The sequence below is a fragment of the Pelodiscus sinensis genome, chromosome 14, assembly GCF_052426305.1.
Source record: "Pelodiscus sinensis isolate ZL-2025 chromosome 14, ASM5242630v1, whole genome shotgun sequence".
NCBI lineage: Eukaryota > Metazoa > Chordata > Testudines > Trionychidae > Pelodiscus > Pelodiscus sinensis.
In genome coordinates, this window is record NC_143065.1 from 30,617,508 (window position 1) to 30,637,725 (window position 20,218).

Below are 20,218 nucleotides of genomic sequence, written 5' to 3' on the forward strand. Positions count from 1 at the left end.
CAGTGGTCGCCACCTGAACAAGTAAGGGAGGGTTCTCCTTTGTCCATTAGCTTCTATAAGTGGAAAGCCACACTGTAGAAATGGAAATAAAGCATGTATAGGAGCTAAAGCAGAATGTTTAGCAAGGAGTTGCAATGGGCTCTTCATTTATGTTCAGTGAGAAGGATTAACGTTTTATGCACCCAAGATCACTTTCAGACACAGCTGATCTGCAGTGGTCCCACCTGGAGGAAGAAGGGCAGCAGATATACACGTGGGCTAGTATACTGCATCAAATTTCAAATCAGGAAATAACATCAGAGCAGAACTTGCTGTTGTACTTGTATATAATATGCACTGTACATATTATATATGCTATATGGATACTCAATATATATATAAACGCCTATACACACACACACACACACACACACACACACACACACGATATATTTTAACAGTGTTGGTAAAAATAACATAAGAACATTCAGACATGAAATGCATGCTGCAAATATTTTGAAAGCTGACATTTAAAACACATGACAATAATAAATATTGAACTAGCCATTTAGCATGTTAGCTCTTTGAGGCAGGGACTGTGCTTTTGTCTATATTTAGAAACCATCTTGTCTCAGCAGTTACCGGTATCTATAGAGTCTCCCACGAGTCAAGACATATGGAGTTGGTGTGGCTGAGTTTCTATTCACCCTGCTGGTATTTGGGTTTTAGAGATGTTTTAGAACAATAAATAATATCACCTGCTCGTATCAAACATAATATAGACCTTAGAGACACTGGAGAATAGATCTATGATATGTATGTTCTGGAGCCGGAGCTTTACATGAGAAGGAAACTTAAGTAAAAGAAATATTAAACCATTCAAACACGTAATGCTTGGCATTTTACTGTTATCCCTTTAGTTGCCACAAGTATATATTACACACCCATAGCCTCCATAGTCTGGCTCACCATTCAACCCTTCACGACAGAGACTTTCAGAGTTTAGGGGAGGATGCAAGGATCCTTCAGCAGCCAGCAGCTGTGTCATGTATCTTAACACTGAAGGAATTTACAAAGCTACTGTAATTTGATATTTGTTATTTTATGTAAATTTTGCCTAAAATGCATGTTTGTTTTCTCACGATTCCCTCACTAGTCCCCCAGCATTGCTGGTTTTAACAAGGACAGGAAGAAAAGATGACTATTATTTAAGGGCTAACAATGTACTTGGGGTGGTACAAAACAGATTGAGAAAGTCCCTGCTTTGACGAGCTTCCAGTCTAACAGAAAGACAGAAGATGGCATGTTCTGGGGAGCTGAGAACAGAACATCAAGAAAATAAGGAGTCTTTTGAAGATGATTTATACTTACGTTGGTATCGTCAGAACATTAAAAAAGACCATTCAAACGTCTTGTCACAACATGAGGTTTCTAGTTGATGTATTCTTAAAGGGACTAGCATTTTTACAAAAAATGTTTTCATGATTAAAAAAAAATGAAAATAGGATGTCCTATTTAATAAATATAAACTGTTGATTGACGAAAGCAAGGAGGTAGCAGGATTGCACTAGATCGGGGTGGCCAAACTCTTACAGTCAAAGGGCCAAAATAGTTGTGCATATAGTGCAAAGAGATAGGGGGAAAATGTTGTTAAGAAAACAAACAAACAAACAAACAAAAACAAAAAAAAACCAGTTCAGTCGAGCAAAATAGACACTGCCCCTTTAAAAAAACCTCAGATTGGCTTTTTGGACACATCATGCTCCTGTCAGCACTATTTTGCTTTGCCGCACCGGACAGCTCCCCAGAGAGCTCAGAGAATTGGGGGCCATTTCTAGGGCTGCAAGGGAGGCTTCACGAACTGCAATTTAAGGGGGGGGAAGAGCCACATGCGGCTCACGAATTGGCCACACCTGCACTAGATGTTTCATTTAGGCAAATACAAAATAGCTTCACCAGTTTGTTATCCCCTTCCTAAGTTCCAGTGTTCCCAGGTACATATTACATTTACTGCTACTCTAGTCACCTAGGGTATATCTAGACTACATGCCTCTGCTGACATAGTCAATGAAGCGGGGATTTAAATATCCCTGTCTTAATTAAAATAAAAATGGCTGCTGCGCTTTCCCGGCTCAGCTGATCGTCGACACAGTGCGCAAGTCAAGACACGGATAGGTCGACAGGGAATGCCTTTGTCAACCGCTCCCTTATGCTTCGTGAAATGAGGTTTACAGGAGCGGCCAACAAAGTCGTTCCCTGTTGACCGATCCGCGTTTTGACTGCTGCGCTGTGCTGACGATCAGCTGAGCCGGCACAGCGCAGCAGTCATTTTTATTTTAATGAAGCGGAGGATATTTAAATCCCCACTTCACTGACTATGTCGGGTAGTCTAATTTACATGCCTATGGCAACAGAGGCATGTAGTCTAGACATACCCCTTGTATTAGATGCAACAAAGATCTTCCCACGCAGTCTTGCAAACTTAAACACAGTAGCACTGTACCAGGACATAAAAATCAGGAAGAGAAACCCTTTGTAAACAAAAGTGAAACTAACCATTTTATATAATTACAAACATGACCAAACAGCATAAGTGATGAAAAAATACATTAAGAGTTTCAGAACCATTTCCCTTTTAAATATCTAATAACTTACTGGCAGTAAAAGTAGTATGGATTTTTAAAAAATACAATATATTGTTTTATTAAAAAGGCATCCTTTATCACTGACAGATTTGAGTATTGATTAAATAAGTTTTGTTTTATATTTAAAACATTCACTGATGAGGAACAGCATGCAAGGAAGGCTGTGAAGCATCACTTAAACACTGAAAAAATTCCTATTGCCATCTTGGGTTTTAGGGTAACCTGTCTGGAAATACAATCTGACATCCAAGTCTTGACCCCATTCTGCAGGTTGAGTAGCAAGACATTTTCAAAGTGTACAACAACACTAACCTGTGTTTATGGGATTTTCTGATGTATGTGAATCACTAAATAGGGACTCAAAGGACCAACTAAACAATACTTTTTAGAGAAAATCTTTCCAGAAGTCATAGCTTCTGCTTTCCAGGAATTCCTGGGAATATGATAAATACTGATCTTGTGTGTTAAGCAGGGAAGAATGTTCCAAAGTCCGTAAAGTGGCACCTAAAAGATAACTCCATTCACACTTTATCTCTCCTGATCAAAGAAGAAAAGAAGCAGCTGGAGAAAACAATTATCGTAGATGTGAGAGATAATTAATGGCTCGTGGCAAGAGCACAGCCAAATAGTGACTTTGACAGCAGATGGAAAGAGTATAGTTCTCTGACTTAAGCCACAGAAATATATATCAAATAATGAAATTTCAGCCTCAGGGTCCAGAGGAGGAGAAAATAACCTGCCACAACACAAAACATATACTATTAAACTACAAAACGCAGACACTTATCAGGAAAACAAGTTTATCTTGCAGTGCTCCCTCTCAGGGCTACGTTTCCAAGTGATGATTTGATTACAAGCATTCAGAGCTCAGGAATCCTTGGTTCCATAATATTATGTGTGAAAGAAAACCTACTTTACCTGTACAACAGGCCATTCTTTTAGGTTGTGTCCTCAGAGCTGGTTTTCCATTAAGCAAATAAGCCTCTGGCGTCATGTCATAAAACAGCCAAGAGACAGCAAATAACAGGACTGGCCAGTAAAGACAGCTGCCAGTGCTGATATCTCAGCTGAAACTTATTAGAGCTACCTTCCTTCTTCATAGCCACATTCCCACATTAAATAGAATTGTATGAAGCAGTCGTATGATTTTAAAAAAAAGTTTTTCTTTTCTTGCTTTCCTTTAATTGACAAAATATACCCTTCAGGCTTTCAGGCCCTAAAGAATCCTTGCACCAACCAAGACTCCTTCAAAATTGCCTAATACTATTTAGCTGCTTTGGCTGGTTGGGCAACAGATCCAGACAGATGCAAACCTTGTGGTAAATTGCTGACATTTCAGCAAATGTCAGTTTTCGCCTCCACCTGACTGCAGTCTTTAAACCATCTGCTAATTCAAAAGATGCAAACCACAGCATTTCCAGTGAAATGCCCACACAGTATTTTTGCTAATACTTGTGTGCCCTCAGATTCTGCCAATGGTAACAGACTTCTACACATAGTTGTCAAAAGTCTGGCTGAAGAGACCAGTGATGTGAACAGCACTTTAAATCTGAGGCTTTTGTGAGATCCTAGTCTTGAGGACAATTATAGACTGCTGATTACTTCCATGCCACATCGACCTTATAATTCCTTGTCTAGAAGCCTGGAAAATGCCAGCATTCCACGAGTTAATTTTCAATCCACTGGGTAACACAACTTCCACTTTGGCTTCTAATGTTGTTATCTTGGGGGAATAATATGGTATGGTAAAGGAAAGAAATCTTCATATAAAAAAACCCTTGTGATCACTGAATCTACTTGAAACCCTTAGCCAGGTAAGCTTAATAGGAATGTATATGAAAAACTATCGTTAAAGCCCCACTTCCACTGGGTCTTAGCTTTGGGTTTCTTCTTTCAAGACAAACTAGAATGCATTCTGCTTTATTATCAACTAGCAGATTTACCCAGCATTTCCCTGTAGTGCCAAAACAGAGCATTAATCCACATTTCTCCATTTTATCTCTTTTCTGTAAGGTTTATTGAGAAGCAATTCTATTTCAGGTCCATCCTATTTTTCTGGCTCCTCTTTCAACATTTGCTCAGTTTTATCAGTCATGAGGGCTGTACTTGCTTTGGTGATTGTCCCTTTTCTGTTTGATTTTTTGAGAAGCAATCCCATTCCAGGTACATCCCATTTACCTGGCACAACCAAATTCTTACGTTACTTTAATTTATGATAAGAGGATGCTGTGTACCTAATTTGGTGATCCTAGCTCTAATTGTTTAGAAGGAGTTCTTGATCAATCAGAAAGACAAACAGACAAACTCTCTCAAATATATAGTAGATTATCTTTTTTTGATTATTCTTCTGGTGCCAACAAATGTTCAGCACAGCACAAGACACAACTATCAAGACAGTACCTGTTCCAAAGAGCTCACTTTCTAGATTAAGAAGGCAAGACACAGCAGAAGAGCCAGAAGAAGGAGGCACTGAAGGTCCATTATTAAATACCATTATTGTTATCAGTAATTGCCCATTTCATTACTCTAGCACCTCTCATCTCAAAGGATCCCAAAGCACTTTGAAGATTATCATTTTAGTTGAATTAGGCTAACCCTGCAAAACAATCTTTGTGAATATTTGTTTCATTAAAAAATGACATTGTTTACACATTTAGTTCTTATTTCTAGATGAAATTCACCCTTTTGTAGAGGGTTAGTACAAGGAGTAGGCATCCATTAAGTTCTTTTCTGACATAGGACTCGTGTGGGCTCTTTGCCCATGGGTGAATTTCACTCTGCACGAATATGTTAGTAAATAAGCTTTACTAGCCTAAAAGGCATGTTTTCAGCTTCAATGCTAGAATAGTCACTGAACACAGATTCTAAACCATATAACTAAACTGTCATATATATTCATTCCAACTTTTTACTGTTGATTACTTACATCAATTTTCCAACTGACAAACAAAAACAATACATTGTGACTTTTGTACGTTACCACTACAAAGCACATTTCAGATTTTGAACATGTACAGCGAGCTATACACAAATGAGATGCAGATCACAAACTATTCCCCAAAGAGAGTTGCCAAGAATTTTAAACAGGTTAACGTGAGAATTTTGCAGTTTTTATGGGTAATTTACAGATAGAAAAAGAAGCACAACGATCAGGCCAGTTATTTCATACAGCTCATTTGATGAGCTCTAACGTACAGCCATATAATCATTTCCTATGTCATTGCTACACCACCGTCTCTGGGGCTGACCATGCCAACAGTGAGTTAAGCCAAGACTTTAACCAGTACTCTTGCAAAAAGGGCTGGCAACTATTTAATGGCCGGGACCACAACTCCATTAGCATAGTACCAAATCCCATGGCTGGCATCCTGTAAGAACAGTGGTTCAATAATGTCCCTCTTGAGTCCTTCATACCAACACAGTATATTTTAGCAACAAACGGGGGCTCTGCCATTAGTACTGACTCAGAAAGGAAAGTGTCTTCTATTGAGTTACCAATACCATTCCCTGCAGCACAGTGCACCTAGAACCGTGCTGGGGTATCAAGATGAATAGTTACTGATAGGGAGACTTGCCCCCGGCAGAGTCACCCACACTGTTCCCTACACCATTGCCCCCCTACTACTCTGGTGGGGAATTCAGGTCAGTTCTGAATAGTCCCCTGTATATCGGATATTGGAATCCTTTGATTTCACTGATTCTGGAGCAAAGGAAAGAGACAACACCTCAAATGAGATGCAGACTGTAGTGAGGCATGTAGCCTCCACAATACTACAACTTAAAGAAAATAGATGCTGGCTCCTGTCACCTATTCTCCATCATCATGTATTAAGAACCGACAAGGTTGTGATTTCAGGGTTTCTTTCTTCATACATGATCTATGCCTGGAGTTGTGTTGGTAACCTTGCAAACAAGAAGAGACTGCAGTTTCATAATCCGCCACAGGTGTGGGCAAGATTTGCAGAGATGATCACATGCATGGGATACACCATCAAGAAACCACCGGACAAAGTAAACATTTTATTAGTAAGTCAAAAAGAGAAGGCAGTGGGGAGAGAGCAAGAGGGCACTGAAAAGTCAGAAATATAACAAGCTTGATGGTCAATTCAGATCTCAGAGACAAAATAATACTTTGTATTACCATAGCACCATTCACCTAAGAAGTGTTTTATGAACAGAAATGAATTAAGCCTCACAATCTACCTCAGAGATGGGTAATTAATACTATTTCTATTTTATAGATGAGAAAAGTGAAGCACAGAGAGTGCAGCGATTCAGTGGCAGGTACAGAATCAGAACCCATCTCTCATCTCCAATGCTTCTAAAAGCCCCTGCCTACCTCCAAAGCAGTTTGCACTAGTGGTATAATTGAGTTAAAGTGAGAAAATAGTTCTGGGGGGGCTGCTGATAATTTTTTTTAACCAGAAATGACTAAGTCTGGTTGCATCCATGGATTGTACTCTCGTTTGATATATAGGCTACATCTAGACTGGCATGATTTTCCGCAAATGCTTTTAATGGAAAAGTTTTTCCGTTAAAAGCATTTGCGGAAAAGAGCATCTAGATTGGCACGGACGCTTTTCCGCAAAAGCACTTTTTGCGGAAAAACGTCTGTGCCAATCTAAACACGCTTTTCCGCAAAAAAGTCCCAATCGACATTTTCGTGATTGGGGCTTTTTTGCGCAAAACAAATCTGAGCTGTCTACACTGGCCCTTTTGCGCAAAGCCTTTGCGCAAAAGGGACTTTTGCCTGAATGGGAGCAGCATAGTATTTCCACAAGAAGCACTGATTTCAGACAATAAGAAGTCAGTGTTCTTGCGGAAATTCAAGCGGCCAGTGTAGACAGCTGGCAAGTTTTTCCGCAAAAGCAAGTGCTTTTGCGGAAAAACTTGCCAGTCTAGACATAGCCATAGAGAGAGAGGCAACCAAACACACACACACACACACCATGTTAACAACTGTGAGGCACAATTACTTAAAGAGACCCTTATTTTATACAGAAGGCATGTCCATCCTTCCATATTGCAACCTTGACTTGGTCTAGCCTAGGGTACATTCTGTTTTGCTATCCAGAAATGGGACGTGCCAAGGAATTCTATGTTATCCTTCACATAGTTCTCCTCACCCTGGCCGACAGCAATAGCCAGATAGGTGATTGCTGTGGAAGAAAATTCCCAATTAATTGCTAAGGAATGACTTTTTCTTCAGTAATCTTCCAGTACATTAGGTTAGGCAGCTTACACACTCAGAGCTGGTCTACACTAGGGAGTTATTTGAAAATTACCCCCCTTATTTAGAAATAACAAGTGGAGCTTCCACACTACCAAGCCTGTTATTTTGAAATAATAGGCTGATTATTTTGAAATCTGTACTCCTGCTTTCCTCAGGGAAAAAAGCTTATTTCGAAATTGTTATTTCAAAATAGTGTGGATAATCCAGTGCTGTTATTTTGAAATAACTACTCTTTGGAACAGAGCAGGACAAGAACCACTTGACGTTCAAATCAAGAGAAGAAAGTGGGGATAGCTAGGCCACACTCTCAGAAAACCATCATCCAGCATAGTCTGTTAAGCTCTCAAATGGAACCTGCAAGGAAAACGCAAAAGAGGAAGACTTTGGACAACGTGGAGAAGATCTACTGAGATTGAAGGACAACAACTGGGGTACTCCAGGAAGTTTTGTCTTGAGACAGAGTGAAGTGGAGGAGACTTGTAGATGACCTATGCTCTACTCAGAGTACAAGGGTTTAAGACTCCCCAGAGTAATTTGAATAATTGCTCCCCAGTGCTTCCTGGGGTTCTAAGTCAAGGTAGCGTGATCACAATAATGGAACCTGCCTCGGATTAATTTTGGGCTATTTTGATTTTGTTACTTTGGGAGTTATTAAATCAATTTTAGTTATTTCAGAATAGTTTCCTAGTGTAGACATGCCTTCACTGTATGAATAATATTGAGCTGTTTGTAAGTTCCAGAACAATGTATACGTACACCAGTGAATAAGCCCACCAATGCACAGATTGAAAGAGAGGAGTGAAACAGACATATGCCAAAAGAGCTAATAAAAAGTAAGAGTTAATCTGAATTAGACCCCATCTCATGCATAGTACCCTTTGGAGCCAGTCCCCACAAACAGAGGCACAAGACACAGGACATCAGGCAGAACTGCAGTTCACTTCTCTTCCTTGAAAGCTTTGAAGAAATAGATTTTCTTTCATTCCCAATGCATAACTGGGCCTGACAAACTGATGCCAAGTCACTTGCACCTTAGATGGGGATGAAGGTCCACCAAAAGATCCTTTTTGGATATGGCAAGTCCTAGCTGCCATAGGCAATGAAGTGACAAATTCTGGTGACAGAAGGGGACCCAGGCTAAGCGATGGGTGGTGAGGGGTTGCCTGCCAACAGTTGCCAGTGGACAATGCAAAGGCTAGGAACATGGGTTGGCATGTGCATGTACTGCATCCAGCTCAGAGAGCAGAAAGTTCTGATTTTCATACTGGCTTGTTTTTTACCTTGAGTGCCACAGAAGAGGCCAGGGAGTCCATGGTAGCAAACCTACTGCACCCCAGCAACAGAATGAAACACAAGGCCTCCATCCATAAGTACATATAGATTCTAGTGCTCTAAATTCAGGGCATATATGTGTAGCTAAGGGTGGGAGGCTAAAGAAATAGGACCAACAATGGTGAATATTCCATGTTACAGTACTTCTCTGCCTCTTCCTCTCACCCCTGAGTTGCCAGGATAAAATTTCCCTATTGATCAGGAATGGAAGGAGCAGATGCCTTTTCTAGGGCTTCAGAAGAACAGTGCATCCCTATTTTCTCTGGGCTGGAACAGCATTTAACAGTGATAGTGAAAGGGAAGTGAACTCTTCATGGTTTCCTCCAGATCTGCTGTGCTCCTGGACATGTCCACAACTGCACTCACTTTAGGTTTTTTATCTATATATTCTCTCTCCCCACTATCCTACTGCACATCCCCAAACAAAGCAGAGGACAGAACTTACCTATAGCACAGTGGTCACCCATGTACCCAGGTGGGCACAAGCAGGTGATGTTTCCATCTATTTCCTGGCAGGTCCCAGCTCCACAGGGCTTCTCATCACATGTAATGGGTGTAGCTGTAACTCACAGGAGAAAGGAATATCAGCCAAATTATACCAATGCCTTTTGCAGTTATGCAGCATGACTACTGTTGCTGCCCGATGTGGAGAGATGCCAGCCACTCACATCTCTGTGCTGGTTCACTCTCTACTTGCCATGTTACTCTGAAGTTAGCTTTGGTTTAAGAGTACTTTACTTTGGCTACACTGCCACAGAAGGTCAGAGTCAAGTAATGGGGATGGATGAGGGCTGGATAATTGTAGGGCCAACAACAGCAGTTGTGCTTGTGAAGATAAAAGCAGTTGGATATTTTGTGTTTCCAGGCATAACTCAAAATTGCTGCAGGTGTGGGAAAGGAGCCATTCCTCACATTCCCTCCATCTGCAGAACTGTACAACTGGCCTGGTGCATTATGATTGTTCCATCATAGAACCATAGAATCATAGAACACTAGAACTGGAAGGGGAGGACCCAGTACCGTCTAGACCCGTGTTTCTGAGCCTAGCCCTGGCTGCTTCCTGCGGCTCCCCTTGGCTGCAAAGGACGAAACAGAGCCAATGGGAGCCGCAAGGCTCCGTGGCTGCGGCGCCGGTACATAAATAAACCAGGGCGGCCAGTTAATGTGTTTCTGAAAGTGTTTCTGTGGTACACTTTCAGAAACACTGATCTAGACCATCCCTGGTAGATGTCTATCTAACCTGCTCTGAAATATCTCCAGAGATGGAGATTCCACAATCGCCCTAGGGAATTTATTCCTGTGTTTAACCACCCTGAGAGTTAGGAAGTTTTTCCTAATGTCCAACCTAAATCTCCCTTGCTGCAGTTTAAGCCCATTGCTTCTTGTCCCATCCTCAGAGACCCAGGAGAATAATTTTTCTCCCTCCTTCTTGTGACACTCTTTTAGATACCTGAAAACCGCTATCATGTCCCCTCTCAGTCTTTTCCTTTCCAAACTAAACAAGCCCAATTCTTTCAGTCTTCTTTCATAGGTCATGTTCTCTGGACTGTTAATCATTTTTGTTGCTCTTCTCTGGATCCTCTCCAATTTTCCACATCTTTCTTGAAATGTGGTGTCCAGAACTGGACACAATACTCCAATTGAGGCCTGATCAGCGCAGAGTAGAGCAGAAGAATGACTTTTCGTGTCTTGCCCACAACACTCCTGTTAATGCATCCCAAAATCATGTTTGCTATTTTTTGCAACAGCGCTACACTGTCGACTCATATTTAGCTTGTGGTCCACTATGACCCCTAGATTTCTTTCTGCAGTATTCCTTCCTAGACAGTTACTTCTCATTCTGTATGTGTGAAATGGATTGTTCCTTCCTAAGTGGATTACTTTGCATTTGTCCTTATTAAACTTCATCCTATTTACCTCCTCCTTTTTACATCATTTGTCAGCCACTCTGAGAGGTAGTCTACTAGGCTTGAGGGCTTAATGGTGTGATCTGGTGTGGCAAATCCTACCTCTCTATAGCTTTCCACTCAGATAAAATACTGCTTAAATACCTTTTCATTATGTTCCCTCTGCTGTACACAGAAGGGAACTTTCCACCCCCTTTCTATAGAAAAAGGTTTGCTAGAAAAGCAAGAAATATTTTTAAGAATACCTTTTGCAGTGGGTTCTGGCACATCGGTGGCTTCTGGTGAAACCTGAGGCAAGATAGCAGTGGCAGTAGGTACTATCTCTAGAGTTTCTAGAACAACAGCTACTTCTGTCTCCTGTTCTGATGCCATGGGGGTAGAGAACTGTATTTCAAGCTGGGCCTCTTCAGGACCCATGGGATCTTGTGTTAATTCAATGTCTGGCATACTGGTATTAATTACAACATCTGGCACAAAGGTTTCCCCTGAAACATCTGGAAATGGGAGTGTGGGTGTGGATGTTCCTGAAGAATCTTCTCTTCTCTCTTCTGGTACCGCAGGAGATTCACCACTGACCACAGCTATGTCAGATGTTTCTGTGTTAACTTCAGGTATTATAGATGTTTCACCACTAGTTTTGTAAACTGTTGACGTTTCTAAGCTAATTTCAGGCAATACAGATTCTTTGTCCCTGGTTTCGTGTACTGTAGAAGTTTCTATGCTAATTTCAGATATTGCAGATGTTTCACCACTAGTTTCGTGAACTGTAGAAATTTCTATGGTAATTACAGGCAATCCAGATGTTTCACCACTAGTTTCAGGAGCTGTAGATGTTTCTATGCTAATTTCAGGAATTCCAGATATTTCTACAGTAATTTCAGGAAATGCTGAGGTCTCTCTACCAATTTCTCCAGATGCAGAGCCATCCCCACTTGACTCAAAAATATGGGGGAGTGTGACGGCTGTTTCTCCACCTAGCTCCTGTGAAACTGTTGGTTTTGTCACAACTTCCACCAACTCAGAAGTAACCAAGGTGACTCCTGGAAGTCCTGAGGCCTCCCCACTGACTCCAGTCACTGCTGAGGATTCTCCACTTAAGTCTGTGACTCCAGAAATCTCTCCACTAAAATATGGGACTCCTGATGGCTCTCCACTGATGTCTATTGTTGCTGATGGCAACCCACTAATATCCATAACTCCTGATACTTCTCCAGATGTTTCTCTTTCCCCTGAAGGAAGTCCACTGATTTCTAATATCCCAGATGGCCCTTCTCCTACCTCTTGTGCAACAGATGTCGGGGTTACAACTTCCATTAAAGTTGTATCCACAAGAGAGATAGTGGGAAAGCCAGATGGGAGTCCACTATAATCATAAATTCCAGATGGCAGTCCACTCATTTCAGGAGCTCCAGAAACCCCACCACTGAAGTCTATTTGCCCAGAAGGATGACCACTAGCATCCAAAATTCCAGACACTGTGCCTGATATATCTTCATCACCAGAGGGCAAGCCACTGATTTCCAAAAACTTTTTTGCTTCTGCTTCCGTAATAGATGGGGTTGTCACTTCAACCAAACTGGCATTTAAAAAGGTTATGCCTGAGGACTCTCCACTTATATCAACACCAGAAACGAAGCCACTTAGGTCTATGAGGCCACTTAAATCGGGTATCGCAGATGGTGCTCCACTGATATCAGGTAACCCAGATGGTGCTCCACTGATATCAGGTATCCCAGAGGGTGCTCCGCTGATATCAGGTATCCCAGAGGGTGCTCCACTGATATCAGGTATCCCAGAGGGTGCTCCGCTGATATCAGGTATCCCAGAGGGTGCTCCACTGATATCAGGTATCCCAGAGGGTGCTCCGCTGATGTCAGGTATCCCAGAGGGTGCTCCACTGAAATCAAATCCTGAGGGCAATCCACTGATTTTCCCACTAATGTCCCATTCAGCAGATGGTAACCCCGATAGGTCTCCTTCTCCACTGAGCCCAATTGTTCCTTTTCCTTCCAGTTCCCTTCCTGCTACTGTTGTGACAACTTCCACCAAAGTCGTATCCACAAGAGAGACAGTTGGAAACCCAGATGGGAGTCCGCTTTCATCATACTCTCCGGATGGCAGGCCACTAGGAAGATCAACACCAGAGACTTCTCCAGAAGGCAGCCCACTGGTTTCTGGAATTCCACTGGTTTCTTGCAGTCCAGATGTTATCCCACTAAGTTCCGGGATTCCAGAAGCAGACACGTCTTCCTCGCCAGACGGTAACCCACTGACTTCAATACCCGAGGGCATCCCACTATCATCCCCTGATGGCAGTCCAGAAGGAAGTCCACTGAAATCCAGGTCTACTGATGGCAATCCACTTTCTTCGATCCCTGAAGGCTCTCCACTAGGTTCCAATGCTCCAGAAGCTGATTCTCCAGATATCCATCCAGAAGCTGATGGTTCACCACTGGTTTCAGGTACTCCAGATGCAGATATCTCTCCTGAAGGCACTCCACTGAGAGAAGTCTCTGCACTTGGCTCCTCTGGTATTGCACTAACAGGAGGGAAAGCTGATGGACTCACTGGAGAAGAAGCGGGGGGGAGGGGGGAGGAGGGGGAGGAGAAAGGAGAGAAGAGCAAGAGAGCAGAGAAGAAGAATTTAACAAATCAGTTTCAAGAAGCTTTTGAAAATTTCCTGTTTGTGCACAAAAATTGACATATACCAAAATACTCACAGACTCTGAAGATCCTATACACATTCCAGATAGCTCTCTCTCCCCTAAACTCTGTTAATGAGGATTTATCTCAAATACAGTAATTCTGGAAAAGTGGTTCAATTTATTGCCTCCTGTGACAGTACAATTGCAACATAAATTCCCAAAGGATAATCAGCAGAACAAAGCCAGCATTCCCAGCTACCATTAGTGGATGGAAACTGCTGCTGCTGTTCCACAGAAAAAAAAATCTAAAGCTGTCCTGCTGTTCTTGTCTCAATGTTGCTTCCAGTAAAGCTGTACCCCCTCCCTACACTGGAAAGCCAGAAACTAAAATATGTTTCTTGGCTGTATTTTTCCCTCTTTACATGCACATCAATGTGTATAAGGTAGTTAATGAATGCTGGGCTATTAGCACTGGTTTATCAGTGTAGGGTTGGCTGATAAGTCCAATACTTTGGTTTTGACTATTTTTATTGTAAAAAGATGTGCACTGAATCATTGTTTCAAAAAATAAGCACAATTTGAGCTCAGTTTTCCAGAACTGCATGTGGAAAAAAGCATGTACAAAACTGGCATCTGGCTTTGTGGTATCTGTACGCACATCTTCTGTATGGGCAATTTTGAAAATCCGGGCCATAATGAATTACCTGGATTTTGCTAACAGGTTTAAAAAAAAGATTCCTGTCACAAGCAGAGCTGATACAGGTGAGAGTTCTTGGTTTTATTTGCTGTAAAAGAGCCCTCACTTCCTTGTCTCAGAATTCCCTTTCTACAGTCACATAAAGCCCCATTTGCCCTGGGTTGCCTGCATGTGAATAATGTAGTGTCTATGAACAATGCCATATTTCACTCAGTGTGATCCAAGGGAGAGATGCCTTGAGCTCCAGGCCTCAGAGATTGGCTTGGCTAAAGGTGCATGAGAGGCAAATCTGGATTACTCTGCTAGAGAACGGACTCCCCCTGAAGAGAGTGCTGCAGTTCAAAGCTTCCTCCTTCATCATACTACTTCTCAGCTGGATTCAGACAGGGATTCGTCTTAGTAAGGACACAGTACTTTTATTTCTGGATTGCCCCGGTCCTCCGCCAGCCTGCTGTGTTTAGACCCACCTGATAGCAAGGAAATGTCAGTTGGAAAGACTTCCGTTCCCCACTCCGTCTGATTTTCAGGTTCAGTGGTAAACTCAGTTTCCACAGTTGTCTCCTCTCCAGAGGGTACTTCCTCCAATCCAGGGATCATCTGGGGTACAATGTGCTCCTCAACAAAGAATGGGGTGACCTCTTCAACCTCTTGCAGAGATGGCAGGGCTGGAACCGAAAGGTATTAAAGACAATTTCTAAGACTGCATTGGCTCTCTCAGAAGCCTGCTGCTGCTCCATAAACCATCCTGATACCATGGTGACGAGCAATATAGAGCTTTCTATAATTAAATACATGACATTTCTCATACTAGGAGATAAATAGACTAAATTAGACTGGAGAAAATAGGGGCAGAGGAGACTTCATAGCTCATTTCCATCTCAAATTTTCTGATTTGAGAATGAAACGACTGCAGAAGTATAAGCAATATGCCATCCCTGTGTGTCCTTGGGAGGAACAACTCCTTTTGGTAAACATCATAGAGTGGAACCCCTGTGTAATCATCTCCTTCATGAAATCCCTCCCCTACAGAATGTAGAGATTTCCTTGTGCTATCGACATTGTGTGCTATGTACATGGCTCTGAAGAGTGGGTCAGTACCTCGGAAACAGAATGCCTGGTGTCTTGACAGTGGATCAGGGAATCCTGTCTGGTTGGGGTGCAAGTAGATGGTTCTCACACCAGGTTTGTCTCCCCCACAAGCAGGACGTGGGGTCACAATGGGATATCGGATGCTGCCATCAGCAAGCCAGCCAGCATGGCATCTATCCAGGCCCAGCTTCCAGGCGGCATGAAGTTGCCCAACAGAGGCCAGGGTGGCATTCTGGGTCTCACAGTATTCCTGGGCTTCTAAGAAGGTGAACTCGTCTGGCTGGGTTGCAAAAAACACCTCGCCTAGGGGAAAAAGTCAAGTGTGAGTCACTGACACATAGAAACTCTGGACATTTCTGCCCCTCTGCTGTACATTACACACACACACACACACACACACACACACACACACACACACAGACAAACACACACTCCCTAAAAACAGTACTTTCTCACAGGCATGTGAAGAACATACCCTGTAATTTGTCTATGTAGCAGTACACGTCGAACATCTCAGAAGCTGGGCGCATTCCATACGTCCGAACGCCTGGGGAGCTGTCCTTGTCTCCTATGCATTTACTCCGTGGGTTCACAATGGGGTATCTGCCAAAACAGAAAGAAAGGGGCCTCTCTGGTGATGGTGCTGTATACACTGTGATTGAAGAATCTCGGTGGCTGCATCTAGACTGCCATGATTTTGCGGAAATATTTTTAACAGAAAAACTTTTCCGTTAAAAGTATTTCTGCAAAAGAGCATCTACATTGGCACGGATGCTTTTGCGCAAAAAGTGCTTTTGCATAAAAGCATCCGTGCCCAGTATAGATGCGCTTTTGCGCAAGAAAGCTCCAATGGCCATTTTAGCCATTGGGCTTTCTTGCGCAAAAAATGAAGGTGCCTGTCTACACTGGCCCTCTTGCGCAAGTATTCTTGCGCAAGAGGGCTTATCCCTGAGTGGGAGCGTCAAAGTATTTGCACAAGAAGCACTGAATTCTTACATTAGAATGTCAGTGCTCTTGCTCAAATTCAAGCGGCCAGTGTAGACAGCTGGAAAGTTTTTGCGCAAAATCTTGCCAGTCTAGATGCACCTGGTGGGTGTTCATATGGAAGGGAGGTAAGCAGTATTACCTGTAAGCTAAGCGCTTGAGTAGCCACCCAGGAGAGTACAACCCAGCTGAATGGCAGAGTACCTACTTAGCATTTAGAGGTGCCCTGATGGTAATATCTGGATGTTATATTGGGCTTTTCATTAGTATGATTTGGAAACCTGTTGTGGACACACAACATGGGAAAATGCAGGGAGCATGTTCCCATTATGCCACAGACCGATATGTGTTTGACCCATGTCAGGTGCCGCTGCGACTGTGTTATCACTGGATCCTGCATCCATGAGGGGCCATGCAGCACATTTGCTGTAACCCAAGTGACTCAGTTTCATGGCTGAACATTTCTTTCATGGGAATCTCGACCTGGCCTGAGCTGTCCTTACCTGACAGTCTGGTCCCTCAACCAGCCAGCATCACACTGATCAAAACCAGCCTCGTAGGCAGCCTGCAGCTGTTCGGGTGTGGCAATGACGGCATTGTTATCCAGGCAGGCCTGCTGGGCTTTGGTGAAGGTGAGGGAATACCTGTCGGAGGCTGGTCGGTAATGAAACACGACACCTGTTGGGAAAGAGGAGAGAGCTGTGATGGACAGACATGGAGATCTCCATGCATCCTGGATGGAAGGGCCTTCAAAACCATCCTGGTAGGAGCTGGACCTTCTGGAGTAACGTGGATTAAAGTGCCATGTTAACAGATTTCTGCTGTTATTAAAGAGGCTATAAAGGGAGGGGTTACCCTGGGGATCTCCTCCTCCTCAACCATTACAATGCAATGACCTCCCTTTCAGTTGTAGAAGGAAACTCACCGACCTTAGGAATCTGGTTTATCAGACAGAGGGGGTCATTCTACAACAAGATGAGGTGCCCTCAAGGCTCCCCTGCCCATTCCTGTGCCACGCAGAGGAGAGCTGCTGGCAGTGGGCAGGTAACTAGTCCTGCCATGAACTGCTAGAAGCAGAAGAAAGGCTGGGAGTGCCTGACCAGACACACCTTCCCCAGTAGAGCCAGATTCATTGCTAGATGGACAGAGGTCAGATTTTGTCAGCTGAAGCAGTGGTGTGGCTGGCCCTGGAAGAAATGGATTGTGAGGTTTCTTGTTGTCCCTGTGACTTACCAGTGGGAGAAATGGGCTTCTTGGGAATAAGGCCACTTTCAGGAGCGGCTGTCACTGGCACAATCGCCTCTTCCATCGAGGCAGACTCTAGTTCCGGTGTGGCAGTCACCCCCATGACCTCCTTCACAGAGCTCGCCTCCAGGGCCTCACTGGTGAAAAGAGTCTCCAAGACCGAGGTGGTGACCTCCTCAGGAGTCACCCCTACAGCTGTGACTGCCTCTTCAGTCACGTTCTCTGCCTCGGTGAAAGCCGTCTCGGCAGTGATACCAGTGGCAAAGAGATCTGGAGTCACAGTGAAGCCTTCATACAGCTCTGACGCAGTGGCCGTGAGGTTGATTGGCTCTAGAGTTGCAATGCTACCTCGGGCTTCCTCCTCGGTGACACTGTGTGAGGGAGGCATCTCTTCTTCTCTCTCAGTGACGGTCTGGATGGTGAAGTTTTCAGGGGCTAAGTCCTCATCTACAACAAGAGGCAAACGTTTCCTTTACTGACATCTCCAAGGGGCACAGGCTCAGGCTTTGGAAACAAATCTGTGTACGGACACTCAGAGAAGGACTGGACGTGTGGACGCTCTGGTGTGAGACAGGGACGGTGATCAGAGGAATAAGGAGGTTGTGAGGGGAACCTGGCCAAAAGATAGGGGGGTGTGATGGGAGATGGGGCAGGTAATGTGACGAGAGCTATGGTAGATAATGGGGTGATTGTGCAAGTGTTGTGAGGGGATCTGTTACTGCACAAGGCATGTGCGTGATGGGAGATATAAACCATGTGAACAGGTGCCGTGATGAGTGAGAACATGTGGATACTCTGGGAATTATTCGATTTTGCAGAGGGATTCACTGAGACTGTGGGGCACTGGCCTGCTGGGTACTGAGTGCCCCTGTTTAGAGGATGGCTTCTACCTTTTAAATAGTAAAATAGTGACCATTTCTCCTTCTACTGCTCTCTTCCCTCTAAAACCTCCTACAATGGATATTGAGTTAAAAGGCGAGTCTCTTGGTTTTTTCCCATCTGTTCTCTACCTTTCACATGTGTTAGGGAGTAAGAACTCCCTTTGTTGCCTGACCACCCCCATTATACTCCTGATTCTAAACCTCTAGCACACCGCACACTAAGTCTAGTCTTTTGTGATCTCTAGTGCCAGCAGCAGGGAATTTAAAATACAAAGCTTAAAATGGGGAGAGGAAAGGATGCTCCCATAATGCTGCACTGCAGGCTCAGCCTGGGAGTGCAGCCCAGAGAGATGTGGGGAGATAAGGAATCTCCTGTCATATTTCAAGGCATTTTCTCTTTGGGTATGTCTAGACTACATGGCTCCATCAATGGAGTCATGTAAACTACTTTACCCGGCATAGTCAATGAAGCGGGGATTTAAATAATCCCCACTTCATTAAAATAAACATGGCCACTGCGCTGTGCTGATGATCAGCTGATCCGGCACAGCGCGGCAGTCTAGATGCGGATCTGTTGGCTGGGGAAGCCTTTGCTGACTGATCCTGTAAACCTCATTTCACGAGGCATAGGGGATCGGTCGGCAAAGGCTTCCCCAGCTGACAGAGCCGCATCTAGACTGTTGTGCTGTGCCGGATCAGCTGATCATTGGCACAGAGTGGCGGTCATGTTTATTTTAATGAAGCGGGGATTATTTAAATCCCCGCTTCATTGACTATGCCGGGTAAACTAGTTTACATGGCTCCATCGATGGAGCCATGTAGTCTAAACACACCCTTTGAGTCCAGAGGAGAAGAGGGGAGGAGCGAAGATTCAGACACTGCTCCTGCCCCCAGCACAATCCCATTGGCTAGTTTCTGAACAGACACTGGCTAATGGGAGCTGCCTGTTTCAATAACAGGCAGCCAGAAAGCACAACCCTCCTGCTCACTCCCTCAAACACATGACCGAGCAGGCAGAAACATTTTAAGCTCTGCAAGCCTTTAGGTCTGCAGGTAGGTAGGCAGGCTGGTAAGTCTCCTGATGAGAACCTGCCTCTGACACCTCCACCCCTTCCTTCCTCAATCCTCTTCCCCCCACTCCTGCCTCACTACTCCACATGTACCCATACTCCTTCCCAGATCTGGCACCCCAATCTCCTGCCTGAGATCATAATCCCCTCTTACCCTAAGTCACATCCCAAAACCCTGCACTCCAGTTCTCTGCCCTAGGTCACAATTATTTCCTTCACCCAAATTCCCTCCCAGACTCCATTCTCCCTTCTGCACCCCAATCCCCTTACTCCAAGCTTCCTTCTGCACCCAACTTCCATCTCAGACACCATACTTCCCCCATTAATCCATGGAAGAGTACAGCCCTTGACCACTTTACAAAATCTTGGGAGTGGCCCCCATCAAAAATTATTGCCCACCCCTGATGTAAACTGACATTTGCTTTCTTTCTTTAAGTGAAACTGTAAGAAGCTTTTCAGTGTTAATCCAGAAGAGGAGATTGCAACAGAGTCAAAGGCATTCAGAGACGGA

General features: G+C 43.8%; 1 protein-coding gene across 2 annotated transcripts in view; it reads right to left on the minus strand.

The window, feature by feature from the left end:
• Nucleotides 1-20,218, minus strand: part of ACAN (aggrecan) — a 90,089-nt gene that overhangs the window by 15,856 nt on the left and 54,015 nt on the right. For both annotated transcript variants that reach the window (XM_075897060.2, XM_075897061.2), the window contains exons 7-13: nucleotides 17,745-18,203; nucleotides 17,015-17,189; nucleotides 16,003-16,130; nucleotides 15,537-15,830; nucleotides 14,906-15,103; nucleotides 11,342-13,663; nucleotides 9,635-9,748 (exon numbers count right to left, since the gene is read on the minus strand). In XM_075897060.2, coding sequence (XP_075753175.2) covers nucleotides 9,635-9,748; nucleotides 11,342-13,663; nucleotides 14,906-15,103; nucleotides 15,537-15,830; nucleotides 16,003-16,130; nucleotides 17,015-17,189; nucleotides 17,745-18,203 — 3,690 coding nt within the window. The remainder of the gene's footprint in view (nucleotides 1-9,634; nucleotides 9,749-11,341; nucleotides 13,664-14,905; nucleotides 15,104-15,536; nucleotides 15,831-16,002; nucleotides 16,131-17,014; nucleotides 17,190-17,744; nucleotides 18,204-20,218) is intronic.